Here is a 12341-nt window from a genome sequence, read left to right as displayed (position 1 = left end):
ACGCGGAAGCCCAAGGTCAGCTGGGCCAAACTCCAGAAAGCGTCAGACTTTGCCTACCTTGAGTACAGCCCTGTGTCCCTGCCTGCCCCCTTCCCTCCCACCGGCCTTCCACAGAAGGATCCCACCCAGCAGGCAGACCCAGGGGATGGCTGGGCCCAGCTCAGGGCTTCCCTGGGGTTTCAGACCGCTGGGGCCCCGAGAACCTCCTGCAGGTGCTGCCTTGGGAAAGTCCCAGAGCCGTTTTATAGTGTTTATAGCCAGACACACTCCTGGATCCCAAATTACAAGCAGACTTTGACCCTCTCTTTTGATCTCCCGGGCTCAGCGCCTGTGTCTGGGGCTTTCTCCCTGTGGGCAGGCAGCGGCACCCAGGCCCATCACAGCCACCGCTTGGGATGCCGCCCCACCCCCATCCAGTCTGCTCAGCCCATGAATCCCCTGTTCCGTGTTTTCTCTGGATTAGTTGTCACCTTGCACCTTGGTGTCAAAGACCCGGAGATCAATAGTGCCTGCCGGGGCCTGCCTCCCAGGCAACGTGGGGGTGAGGGGCAGAGGACAAACAATGGTGGGTGATGTTCCTGCGGGCCCAGAAGATTCCATGGGGGTTAAGTAGGCAGGGAAAGCAACCATTGCTGATTAGCGGTGGGTGGGGTCGGGGCCGACTGCCCCCAGGGGCTTGGCTGCACCCTCAGTGGAGACTTGGCGGAGAAAAACTTGAATGCTTTGTTTTGTCACTTAAAGCATTATTTTCCCGTGAAAATACGCGTCGAAGGTTATGAAGCAGAGGGGGCTGGCTCAGTGGGTGCATCGTGAGTCTCTTGATCTCGGGGTCATGAATTCGAGCCGCATGTTGGGTGTAGAGATGACTTAGAGAAAACTTGGGGGCACCTGGGTGGCTCAGTCTTTTCGGCGTCCGACTTCGGCTCAGGTCACGATCTCGCGGTTCGTGAGTTCGAGCCCCGCGTCGGGCTTTGTGCTGACAGCTCGCAGCCTGGAGCCTGCTTTGATTTCGGCATCTCCCTCTCTCTCTCCGCCCCTCCCCTGCTCACCCTCTGTTTCTCTCCGTCTCTCAGAAAATAAAATAAAATGTTAAAAAACATCAAAAATAAGATAAAACTTAAAAGATTAGAATGAGGTAGGCTGCAGACCTTCACGTGAATTTTCAGCGCAAAACCAGATATTTCAGAGAAATTTCCCACCTCAAAAAAAGGTGTTTCGCCCCGGACTCTCCTGCCCCTCCGCCCCGACTGCGGTGTTCTGTCATCCTCTGTGTTCAGCTTCTGATGTTCGCGAATGCTACTACGTCAGTGGAAATTTTCGAGAGGCATCGGTCCCTGGGAAAACATCTCAACCCTTCAGTCTGGTCTTCAAGACCTGGGATGACGGGAGCCTCTTCTACCCTGGTGGCTTTGTCCTGCGCTGTTCTGTATGCTCTCTCGTCTCCGCACAGTCGCTTGTCACGGCTCCCCAAACAATAAATAATATGCCAAGCTGGTGCCTGCATTTGTGATTTTCCACAAGCCGCTGCCTTTGCCTGGAGTGTCCCCGCCCACGGCAACCATCTGGCAAACTCCTCATCCTTCAAGACCCAGCTTCAAGGGCTCCTCTTCTGTGAAGCCTTCCCAGCAGACCTGAGCGAATGAATGAGTCAGCTCCTCCCATGCACCGCTCGGTGGGGTCTGTGTCCCTCCCCCTGTGTCGAGCTCTCTGTATCTCGCCTTTGCCCTAATTTGACTGTGGGCGCTCGGAAGGGAGAGACGGCAACATTCGACCGAGCAGGGGCCCTGTGGGGTCCAGCCGGGGTCCCCCAGAGCAACAGAGACCAACATTCTCGAGGTCCTGTCCTCATAGGTGTAGACACACAGCGGCTCATTTAATCCCCTCCCAACGCTACCACGTAGCCACTATCATTACCCCCATTTTAGAGATGGGGAAACTGAGGCACGGGGAAGCTGCGTAACTTGCTCACCATCATACGGTTAATAAGCGGCTGAGCTGAGAAAGTCCAGCTTGGAGTCCGTTCTCCCAACCTCCGACGCTGTGTTGGCTCCATAAGCAGAAGCTGTAAAGTGATGGTCATTTTGGCTAAAAATATAGGGAGCGTGAGAGAGAAAATGACCGTGCCCTTTCACCACCAATCAGCCCAGTCCCAGGCCCTGGGATGCCCTCTAGGTTCACAGGTGGCCCGAAAAGGTGCTTAGGGTCACTTTGTACAACCGCCAGACCCAGGGGCGCCGGCCTCCTCTTTGAGCGCTGCGTGTTTACTCCACCACGGAGAGCGGACAGTGCGAGCTTTGTTTCAGAGGGGGTACAGCTTGCAGCAGAGTCCTCAGCAGCAGGCTTGGGAAGTGGGGGTCTGCCGGCTCCGCCTTTCAGGTGCCTCTCACAACAGCAGCCCTGGCTGGAGGGAAACCGGTGAGACCACTTTCCTGGGGTGCACGGGGAAAGACCACTTTCCTGGGGTGCACGGGGCAACACCACTTTCCTGGGATGCACGGGGCAGGACCACTTTCCTAGGGTGCATGGGGAAAGACCACTTTCCTGGGGTGCACGGGGCAGGACCACTTTCCTAGGGTGCACGGGGTAAGACCACTTTCCTGGGGTGCACGGGGTAACACCACTTTCTTGGGGTATATGGGGTAAGACCACTTTCCTGGGGTGCACGGGGCAGGACCACTTTCCTAGGGTGCACAGGGAAAGACCACTTTCCTGGGGTGCACAGGGTAACACCACTTTCCTGGGGTGTACGGGGTAAGACCACTTTCCTGGGGTGCACGGGGCAGGACCACTTTCCTGGGGTGCACGGGGCAGGACTGTAAACCTTCAGGGACTCCTGCTCCCCATCCAGGACGTTTCAAGGAGTGGGCATCGCACATGCAAAAATTCACAAGCGAGAAAAAGCCAGGCATGTCCTCGGAGCAGGTGAGGCACTGATGGCTGTAAGGGCACAGGAGAGAGGGGAGAGGGGGAGTCTACTTCGACTGTTAAAGGACTAATCCCCAAAGTAGAGAAATGTGGTCGTGTTCCTCCGATTTGCAGATACTCTCTCAACAATTAGGGAACACTGCCCCCACGTGGCTCTCAGGTGACGCCTGCTCCAAACTGGAGATTGCCACATTTCCTATGATATTGCGCAATGATTAAACCAAAGAACACATATCTTGATTCACTTTTTTTTTTTTTTTAACGTTTATTCACTTTTGAGAGACAGACAGAGACAGAGCATGAGCAGGGAAGGGGCAGAGACGGAGACACAGAATCCGAAGCAGGCTCCAGGCTCCCAGCTGTCAGCACAGTGCCCGACGCGGGGCTGCAACTCACGAACTGTTGAGATCATGACCTGAGCCGAAGTCTCCGCTTAGCCGACTGAGCCTCCCAGGCGCCCCACAGATCTCTTGATTCAAATACCTGAAGTAAAGCAACGGTAACCTTAATCCTGGTGTAAAAAGTATACTTTTAAATAAAGTTCCCCCACGAAATCAGTACCTGGGTCCAATTCTCAGATTTCTTACTTTGTTTTTAAAATTCGAGGGGCGCCTGGGTGGCTCAGTCGGTTGAGCGGCCGACTTCGGCTCAGGTCATGATCTCGCGGTCCATGAGTTCGAGCCCTGTGTGGGGCTCTGTGCTGATGGCTCAGAGCCTGGAGTCTGTTTCAGATTCTGTGTCTCCCTCTCTCTGACCCTCCCCCGTTCATGCTCTGTCTCTGTCTCAAAAATAAATAAACGTTAAAAAAATTTTTTTTTAAAATTCGAATCTGAATCTTCCGCGAGTCTGATCCCAAGGATCCTTTCTCTTCCCAGTGATGCTTATCTTAGAATCACGAACTCCATGGCCCTGCAGAAGCTCTGCCGTTTCCAGGCTAGTCAGCCATCACACTGTCCCCAGGCCCTTCCCTCCACTGTGGTATCCTATTACAATCCTAGGCCTGTTCTCCATTCACCGTCTGCAGTTGGACAGATCCAACCAAATTCAAGTATTTCCACCATCTTTTAGCTGGGTTGCTTTGATGCAAGGCACCTAGCTTCTCCAAGTTTCAGTAGCTTCATCTGTAAATTGGGCACAACACCTTCACGGGTTTACTGGGAGCGTGTACAGGTGACATGGGTGGAGGGCATCTGGCTCATCACAGCGTCTCCTAGTAAAGGAATCTTCTTCCTCCCCCTGGGTCCTTGAGGGCCCGTTACTACTGAGCAAGAAATGAGCACTCAGTGGAGGTCAGTGATTTGATATCCAAGAATTGCCTGGCCCTCCAGCAATGTTCCCTGAGAGCAAGAGTACTCGGCGCCCCTGGCCTTGGGGGTCACGCCTATTTCCACGTGTTGCCTTACCGACCTTGGGTTTGCCCTGGATTGCAATCCACGGGTCTCCTCCAGGAGAAGCAGGTGGCAGGTGCGTGGACTTGAGCCGGGCGGGGCCGCGTTCATTCTTCCCGCCCCCCTCCCTGGTGGGGAGGTAGAGGTGTGTGTGTGTGTGTGTGTGTGTGTGTGTGTAGGCGTGTGTATATAATTCAATCCCCGTGGGACTCAGCGTCTGGCCTCACCGGCGGCTAGGCCATTGGCTGACAGTCAGCTCCCCCGCCCTCCTTACCCCCTCCCCACCCCCCACGTCCCAGGTGGCTCAGGCCCCGGTGGCCAGCTCTGTTTACCGAGAGAGCCGGTCCAGGTGGGGTTCCATCTCGGCGCTCGCTCCCCTCCGGGGCCCCGCCCGCCCAGGAAGCAGGCAGAAAACCTGGCCGGGGTGTCCTCGCCTTTCCCCTTCCCTCACCGCCCGGAGGGGCCGGGTAAGGGGGGAGGGGTGGGCGTGGGAGGGGGAGCCCCAGGCCTGGGGGATCCGGCTGTCACCCCGTCCCGGGAGCCCGCGCGGACCGGGGGGGGGGGGGGGCGGTTATCCCTAGGCCTGACTCCCCCTCCCTCCGCCCCGCCCTATCGTGCTCAGGGGGCCGTGCCCACCCTGGCCAGCAGGCAGAACCTGCATCTCGGGGATGCCCAGGTCTCCCAGAGGAGGCGCCGACGCTGTGTGTCCCCCCTTCCCCAGACGGCGATGACCCCCAAGCCTGCCGGACCCCCGGACGGGGGCTGGGGCTGGGTGGTGGCCGCCGCAGCCTTCGCGGTGAATGGGCTCTCCTACGGGCTGTTACGCTCGCTGGGCCTCGCCCTCCCTGACCTCGCGGAGCACTTTGACCGAAGCACTCAGGACACTGCGTGGGTCAGCGCCCTGGCCCTGGCGGTGCAGCAGGCAGCCAGTGAGGGGGACCCCCAGGTGGGAGGCGGGGACCCGGGTGGAGTGGCGGAGAGTGTGTGCGGTGGCGGAGGACCCACCTGCTCACCAGACAGCCCTTGAGAAAGGGCGACCGGTGGGGACCGGGGGGAACGAGTTCTAGAAAAGAGAGGGTCTCGTCTTGAGGTCAAGGGCAGGAGCTATTAGGCGGGGTGGGGTGGGGGTGGGGCGGGCAGAGAGACGCTTTAGGCCTGGCAAGCCGCCAAAGAGGAGTGCTGGATAGAGTTGGGGGTCCAGAGGCGTGTCTTCCGTTGACTCCGCCCCCTTCCAGGCCCAGTGGGCAGCGCCCTGAGCACCCGCTGGGGGGCGCGCCCCGTGGTGATGGTTGGGGGCGTCCTCACCTCGCTGGGCTTCGTCTTCTCCGCTTTCGCTCGCAGTCTGCTGCACCTCTACCTTGGCCTGGGCGTCCTTGCTGGTGAGGGGAGAGGGACACCCGGGTCCTTAAGGGGTGATGGTGGAGGTGGGCGCTTCCTGGGGGCTGGAGGCCAAAGGGGCGGGGCCTCCTGCGAGGATCCGGGCTGGGATTGCCGGCGCAGAGCATCCCGGGTCCCTGTCGTCACCCGTCACCCCGTCCTGTCCGTTCGCAGGCTCCGGCTGGGCCCTGGTGTTCGCCCCTGCCCTGGGAACCCTGTCCCGTTACTTCTCCCGCCGTCGAGTCTTGGCCGTGGGGCTGGCGCTCACGGGCAACGGGGCCTCCTCGCTGCTCCTGGCGCCCACCCTGCAGCTCCTCCTTGACACCTTCGGCTGGCGGGGCGCCCTGCTCGTCCTCGGCGCCATCACCCTCCACCTCGCCCCCTGTGGCGCCCTGCTGCGACCCCTGGTGCTCCCTGGCGACCCCCCGGCGCCACCCCGCGGGCCCTTAGCTGCCCTCGGCCTGGGTCTCTTCGCGCGCCGGGCCTTCTCAGTTTTTGCTCTGGGCACAGCCCTGGTTGGGGGCGGCTACTTCGTCCCCTACGTGCACTTGGCCCCCCACGCTTTAGACCGGGGCCTGGGCGGGTATGGGGCAGCGCTGGTGGTGGCCGTGGCTGCGGTGGGGGACGCGGGCGCGCGGCTGATCAGCGGCTGGCTGGCGGACCAGGGCTGGGTGCCCCTCTCGCGGCTTCTGCTGGTGTTCGGGGCTCTGACCGGGCTGGGGGTGCTGGCCGTGGGACTGGTGCCCTTGGCGGGGAGCCAGGAGGGCTGCCGGGGGGCCCTGCTGGCCGCGGCTGGGGCCTACGGGCTGAGCGCCGGAAGCTACGCCCCCCTGGTTTTCGGTGTGCTCCCGGGGCTAGTGGGCGTCGGAGGTGTCGTACAGGCCACAGGGCTGGTGATGATGCTGATGAGTCTGGGGGGGCTTCTGGGCCCTCCCCTGTCAGGTAAGGGCCCGAGCCAGCAGATCCGCTCCCAACCATCCTCTGTCCCCCCCTTACCGCCTCCCCCCGCCCCTGGGTCCCAGGCCTCTAAATTCCCTTCCCCTTGCTTGCAGGCTTCCTAAGGGACGAGACCGGGGACTTCACCGCCTCCTTCCTCGCCTGCGGCTCTTTCATTCTCTCCGGCAGCTTCATCTACATGGGGCTGCCGGGGGCGCTGCCCTCCTGCCCCCCGGCCTCCCCCTCCCGGCAGGCCACCCCTCCTCCCGAGAAGGGGGAGCTGCTCCCGGTTCTTCCGGTCGCCCTGCTCTCCTCGGGAGGCCCTCGATCCACTCTGGACACTACGTGTTGACCGTTTTGTTTGGGCCACTCCCCCAATAAAGAATTTCTATCCGGTTTCCTGCAAGCCCCAGCTGTTAGCCAATCTAGGGCGCTGCAAACATTCTGCCGAAGATATTTAAGAAGGCTGACTCAAACGAACGGGGTCCCACTGAACTCTGGGGTGTTTTTTCCGTCCGTCCAGCTGGTCCACCTGTCTTTGCCCAAGCTGTTGCCATTGTAACAGGGAGTCTCTGAAAAGCTGTTCCCAAGCTTCCGTGCGTTCGGGGTGGGGAGCTCACGAGGGACCTATCAGCCCCCTCCAGACCTCCCGGCTGAGTCTTTCCTGTGTTTCTGGCTCCTTTGGCCTGTGGGAAATGCTAGACCCAGACCTTAGCTCTTTAAGCTTCTGCTGCCCCTCCCAGACTCCCCCCACCCTGTGTCCTCACTGCTGTCTTCGTTTCTTTTCTGAGTCACGGGGGGAGCCTGGGAAAGAGGAGGTCAGTGGACAAGGCAGAGGAACCGTGGCCCAGAGAGCAGAGTCCAGGGTTCATATAGATACTTCCCCTCCCCGCTTCCTAGCCACGAACCCATTCAGCCAACCCAAGCACACGCGCCCCAGCTCTTTGTGAGGTTCTCATTATTATCCAGTTTCCTTCTTTAGGTTTATCTCAGAAGGGCTTCCCTCTCTCCCAAACATCGGTCTTCAGAGAAGAAAGCTGGAAGGGCAGCAAAGTAGAAATCACATGTAAGGCACGTGAAGATCTTGGCTTTGGGTGTTCACGGCTGATTCACAGCGCAGGGGAGCAGGCTGAGCTCCGGGATCCTCCAGGAAAGGTCGTGGGAGCAAGGAAGAGCTACGAGTCCTCAACAAGACAAGAAAGGTTGGCACAGGCAACACACTGCCCCGGGGGGAGGCGGGCCAAGAGGCCTTGTTCTCGGGCACTGCGGTTCTGTGGGCACCAGGATGGGACCGGAGGCCCTGAGAGCTTGCGCCCTCTGGCTTTCTGGGTCTGACAGTCCCTTTGCAGAGTTCAGTCCTCCTGCAGCCCTTCCTTGGTGAGAGAGACCTTGGTATCCACTGCATCCGTCTTGGGGTCCTGGGGCTTGGAGGCAGAGGCCGAGAAGCAGAAGACGTGAGGCAGCGTGATGAGAATCCCACTCCCCACGAGAAGGAAGGCCCCGGCCACCACAAAAGAAGCTGTGTAGTTGCCTGTCGTATCTCGGAGGTAGCCTAGATCCAAGAGAGAAAAAGAACACACGTGGGTGACCCGTTTCCCAAGACCGGTGGAGGGAAAAGAGAATCCTGAACGCATCATCTCGGAAGAATCAGGAACTCACAAGGCAGGACTGGATGAGCTCCCGAACTCTGGGACCCCGAGGTTTCTAAAGCTAACGTCCACCCCCTTCCTGCCTTTGGAAAGGGCCTCCAAACCAGCCAGCAGAGACCTGGGTGTCCACTTCGAGCCAGGCACACCTATGCCTTTCTTTCAAGCAACAGCGGCCCTTCTTTTACACTTGGAGTTAATAGTTAGGAGAAATGTAAGGGTCTGAAGGTCTTGGCATCTGGGGCATGGAGAACTTTGACCCGACGGCTCAGTCACCTGGGCTGGGGCCCAGTAGGCCAGGGGAACGGGCGGACGCTGGTGGGCTACGTCTGGCCAGGTGCAGCCAGGTCCTCTGAAAACCCAAGCTGCAGACACCCTGCCAAGGGCTCTTCATAGCTCCCCTTAATCCTCCCACAGTCCCCGATTTCTTTGCGCCATGGACCCACTGCGGGGCTACTCTGACGGACCCGGGTTCTGTGCCATCCCGGAGGGCAGTATTCACAGACACTGGAATTTAAATAGTCCCCTTCCCCTCGCAATACACGCAGCCCTGACCCCCCGGGAAGCCCAGCCCCCCTTACCTGACAGAGGGGCCCCCAGCAGCCCCCCGATGCTCTCTACCATCTGCACCAGTCCCAGGCCACAGTATATCCTTCCAGTGCCCACCAGTTCAGGCAACACGGAGAAGGCCACGGGGGTCAGGGCCCCTGATGTGAAGCCATAGGCCACGGCCAGAACCATCAGGGCCGTGGGAGTCCGAGCCACGGGGAACAGGGCCAGTGACACCCCAGTCAGGGTGGTCCAAAGCATTAGGAGTCGAGCCACAGGTCCTGGGGCGGTGTCCCCCAGCCACCCAGAAGCCACACGTCCCACGAGGTCAGACACAGCCACCACTGAGAGGAGGAAGGCAGCAGACAGAGGTTCCCAGTCCAGGTCCTGGAGATGGGCCATCAAGTGCACGTAGGGGATGAAGTAGCCAGTGTTGATCAGGGTGAGGGCCACAGTGTAACGAAGGAAGGGGCCGTGGCAGAGGAGGGAAGAGAGTTGGGCCCCAGGGCCGCCCACAGCAGGGTCCTCCGTCAGGGAGAGTGGGCGGAGGAGTGCCCCGCAGGCCACCAGGTGGAGGGAGAGGGCAGACACCAGCAACAGTGCCCCCCGCCAGGCGTAGCGGCTGACCAGCCACTGGAAAAGTGGGGCAAAGGCAAAGGAGGAGAGACCCACGCCGGTCAGTGCCAGCCCCGTGGCCAGGGATCGCCTCCGAGAGAAGTAACGGGACAGGCAAGCCAGGGTCGGAGTGAAGGTCAAGGCCCAGCCAGAGCCTGTCAGAAAGGAACAAATAGGGGTTGGGGGACTCTTAGGGGGCTCGGGGCACCCAGAAATCCCACCACTGCCCAGGATGTAGCACAGGCTTGGCTTACAGCCCCTAGCATCGATACCCTGTATTTTATTCAATCTCCCAGCCTTGGGCTCGCCGTCTTGCAGATGGGGTGATACACCTCAGGGGATTGCAAAGGCTTAGAAATACCGTTTGCGGGGTAGTGGCTCAGAACTTTGCAGTTGGGCTTGGGCTATATATCACTTCTGGCTACGGTGAGCTCCAGCTGCCAAGTTACATAAGCTTCCGAAGCCTTTCTTGGTCTGTATGCAAATTGGACAACGAGATCTATTTCACAGCCACCGAAGCTGGCACAAGTGTAGGGTGATTCTTACACTCCAGCCCCGGGCTTGCATTTGCTGGATCCGTCATCTTTGAATTTCTCAATATCCCCCAAGCCGCGCTTTATCAAGTTAGTCATCCCTCTTCAACCTTCCCTTGCGGGCACAGGTGCTAGCAGAAACTTTCTCTGAGCCTCCCCGAGCCTCTGGGAAGGGGCAGGAAGCAGGTGAAAGCCCGGAGGCCCTTTCCCTCTCCTGCCCTAGTCCTGGGCCTCACCTGACAGCAGCCCAATGCTCAGGTATAGGTGGGTCACCGAGGTAGCAAAGGAGGCGAGCAGCATCCCCGACGCAGCCAAGATGCCCCCAGCCATCACCACGGGCCTGGGCCCGTACTTCGTGCTCAGGGCGCTGCCCACGGGGCCTGAGAAAGAGGAAGAGGTTCTGCGAGATCTCCGGCGTCCTTCCCAGCCCCGCCCTGCCTCTCTGGCGCCCCCTTCACACCCCCCCCCCCCAACCCCCTATCCCTTCCGAGGGAGGGTCGCCTGCACGCCGGACCCGGGCGCGGCACTCACTCCCGAACTGCTGCACGGCGATCCCTATGGAGGCGATCCAGGAGACCCGCGCCGCCTGCTCTTGGAACGCCGCCACTAACTCCACGAAGAAGACGCCGAAAGAACGGAGCACCCCGAACACCAGCGCCGACTGGAAGAAGGCGGACAGCACCACCATCCACCCCCAGCCCCCGTCGGGGGGCTCGGCCCTGCGCGCCATCGGGGAGGGGACGCGGCTGCAGCCAGTGCGCGCCGCCCGGGCGGGAGCAGGGAGCGGGGACGCTCCACCTCCGCCCCGCGAGCCGCCCAGCCTGCGGAGGGCAGGCTGCTAAAGAGGAAGGCACCGACGAGGGCTTTTAAGCGGCTGGGAGGCTGCGTGAGGCGCCTGCGCCGCTCCCCTAGGGGGGCGACCTAGGTGGGGAGGGCGGGCGAGCGGCGCCCGGGGGCGTGGCTCCGCGGGCAGCGCGCGGCGGGTCGAGGCCGGGGCGGGACGGGCCCGCGCGGGGGCCCGACGTTCAGCGGAGGAGCCGCGAGGCGGCCCCGGGTGCGGGCCCAGCCCTGCGGCGCGCCAGCCCCCGTGTGGGTTATCGCTCTTGTCACTGGAAGTGTCAGCTACGCGGCCACCGCGGCCGGCACCCCCGGGCACGGCTCGCTGGTGGGGACGCGCGACTCCGGAGCACGGGGGGTGGGGCCAGAAGGGCGGGGCGGGGCTTAGAGCCGCGTCCCGGACCCGGGCAGCGAGTGGGGCGCATGCGTAAAGAGGGGACCCGAGGCGGCCTACAGGGTGGGCCCCACGGGGACTCGGGGATGTGCGGGGAGGCCGTTGCGTCCCCCGCCCACTTTTATCCGTGCGGATTTCCGCACCAAGACCCTCCCGTTGGCAGTTTCGTGCGGGAAAGTGGTGGGTGAACTGGTTGGGGAGAGGAAGACACCCACTTGCTCAACGAGGGGCCTAGCTGCAAGGCCAGGTCGCCCGGTGGGCGCAGGGGTTCTGAGATGAGAGTGTCAGACGAAGACACCTGCCCGAGCGCCCGAGGACGCTAGAAGCTACATGCCTGGATCCCGGAGGTCTCCGAGGCCCCGGAAGAGACCAGGGGAAGGACAGGCTGTTGGACTGCGGGCGTTCATTTCTGCAGTGGGAACTCAGTTCCTGTTGCTTCTGTTTTCACCAGCAGGAAACCCACAGGTCACAGAGACCAAAAATAACTGGGAAGAGGAAGGGCAGCTGTGAGCTCACCCGGGGCCCCACAAACATCACCTACACCCCTTCCTCGGTGGGGCTGGAACCTTTTCTTTCACCCTCTGGTAACAACAACTTCTACGCGGTATTTGATCTCCTGATGGGGTTGACTAAAGAGCCAAGTTCTGACCACCGGAGCAGCCAGCCCCTCCTACCCAACCAGTACCCAGTGGGTCCATCTAAGACAGCACCGAGGGCTTGGCTTCCTGTTTCTTCATTATAATTCATGCTCCCCAAGACCCTGACCTGGTAAATTGGGTTCAAGGGCTCATACCTAGACAAATGGGGGTGGGGAGGGGGGAGGCTGCCTGGGTGGCTCAGTGGGTAGGGCATCCGATTCTTGATCTCAGCTCAGATCTTGATCTCAGGGTCGTAAGTTCGAGACCTGCATTGGGTTCCACGCTGGGTGTGACGCCTACTTAAAAAAAAAAAAAAAAAAAAAAGAGCCTTGGGTGGCTCACTTGGTTAAGCGTCCGACTCTTGGTTTCAGCTCAGGTCATGATCTCACAGTTCGTGAGTTCGAGCCCCGCATCTGCTTGGGATTCTCTCCCTCTCTCTCTCTCTCTCTCTCCCCCTCCCCTGCTCTTTCTGTCTCTCTCAAAAGAAAGAAAAGCAAGCAAGC

General features: G+C 60.5%; 2 protein-coding genes across 5 annotated transcripts; one reads left to right on the top strand and one right to left on the bottom strand.

Moving 5' to 3' along the window:
* Positions 1-4604: 4604 nt before the first annotated feature.
* On the top strand, positions 4605-7032 carry SLC16A11 (solute carrier family 16 member 11). 3 transcript variants are annotated; one of them, XM_086685766.1, is made up of 5 exons: positions 4605-4780; positions 4936-5242; positions 5549-5692; positions 5865-6632; positions 6743-7032. In XM_086685766.1, the coding sequence occupies exons 2-5, from the start codon at positions 5041-5043 to the stop codon at positions 6976-6978; spliced, it is 1350 nt and encodes a 449-aa protein (XP_086541892.1). In that variant the 5' UTR covers positions 4605-4780; positions 4936-5040; the 3' UTR covers positions 6979-7032. The 3 variants fall into 3 exon arrangements, with proteins under 3 accessions (XP_086541892.1, XP_086541890.1, XP_086541891.1); XM_086685764.1 differs by having other exon boundaries at positions 4653-4780; positions 5035-5242; XM_086685765.1 differs by lacking the exon at positions 4605-4780 and having other exon boundaries at positions 5067-5205.
* A 535-nt stretch (positions 7033-7567) lies between these two features.
* SLC16A13 (solute carrier family 16 member 13) lies at positions 7568-11100 on the bottom strand. 2 transcript variants are annotated; one of them, XR_015243808.1, is made up of 5 exons: positions 10501-11100; positions 10206-10349; positions 8854-9591; positions 8286-8453; positions 8044-8178 (listed from the first exon to the last, which is right to left on the bottom strand). XR_015243808.1 is itself a non-coding variant. In XM_086685767.1 (4 exons), the coding sequence occupies exons 1-4, from the start codon at positions 10697-10699 to the stop codon at positions 7979-7981; spliced, it is 1281 nt and encodes a 426-aa protein (XP_086541893.1). In that variant the 5' UTR covers positions 10700-11087; the 3' UTR covers positions 7568-7978. The 2 variants fall into 2 exon arrangements, 1 of the variants encoding a protein (XP_086541893.1); XM_086685767.1 differs by lacking the exon at positions 8286-8453 and having other exon boundaries at positions 7568-8178; positions 10501-11087.
* Between the last annotated feature and the right edge of the window lie 1241 nt (positions 11101-12341).

Source organism: Puma concolor, chromosome E1, assembly GCF_028749965.1.
Source record: "Puma concolor isolate L17-30 chromosome E1, mPumCon1.1.hap2, whole genome shotgun sequence".
In the NCBI taxonomy this organism is placed as follows: domain Eukaryota; kingdom Metazoa; phylum Chordata; class Mammalia; order Carnivora; family Felidae; genus Puma; species Puma concolor.
The sequence above is the reverse complement of the archived record's forward strand: the minus strand, read 5'-3'. Positions and strand labels throughout refer to the sequence as shown.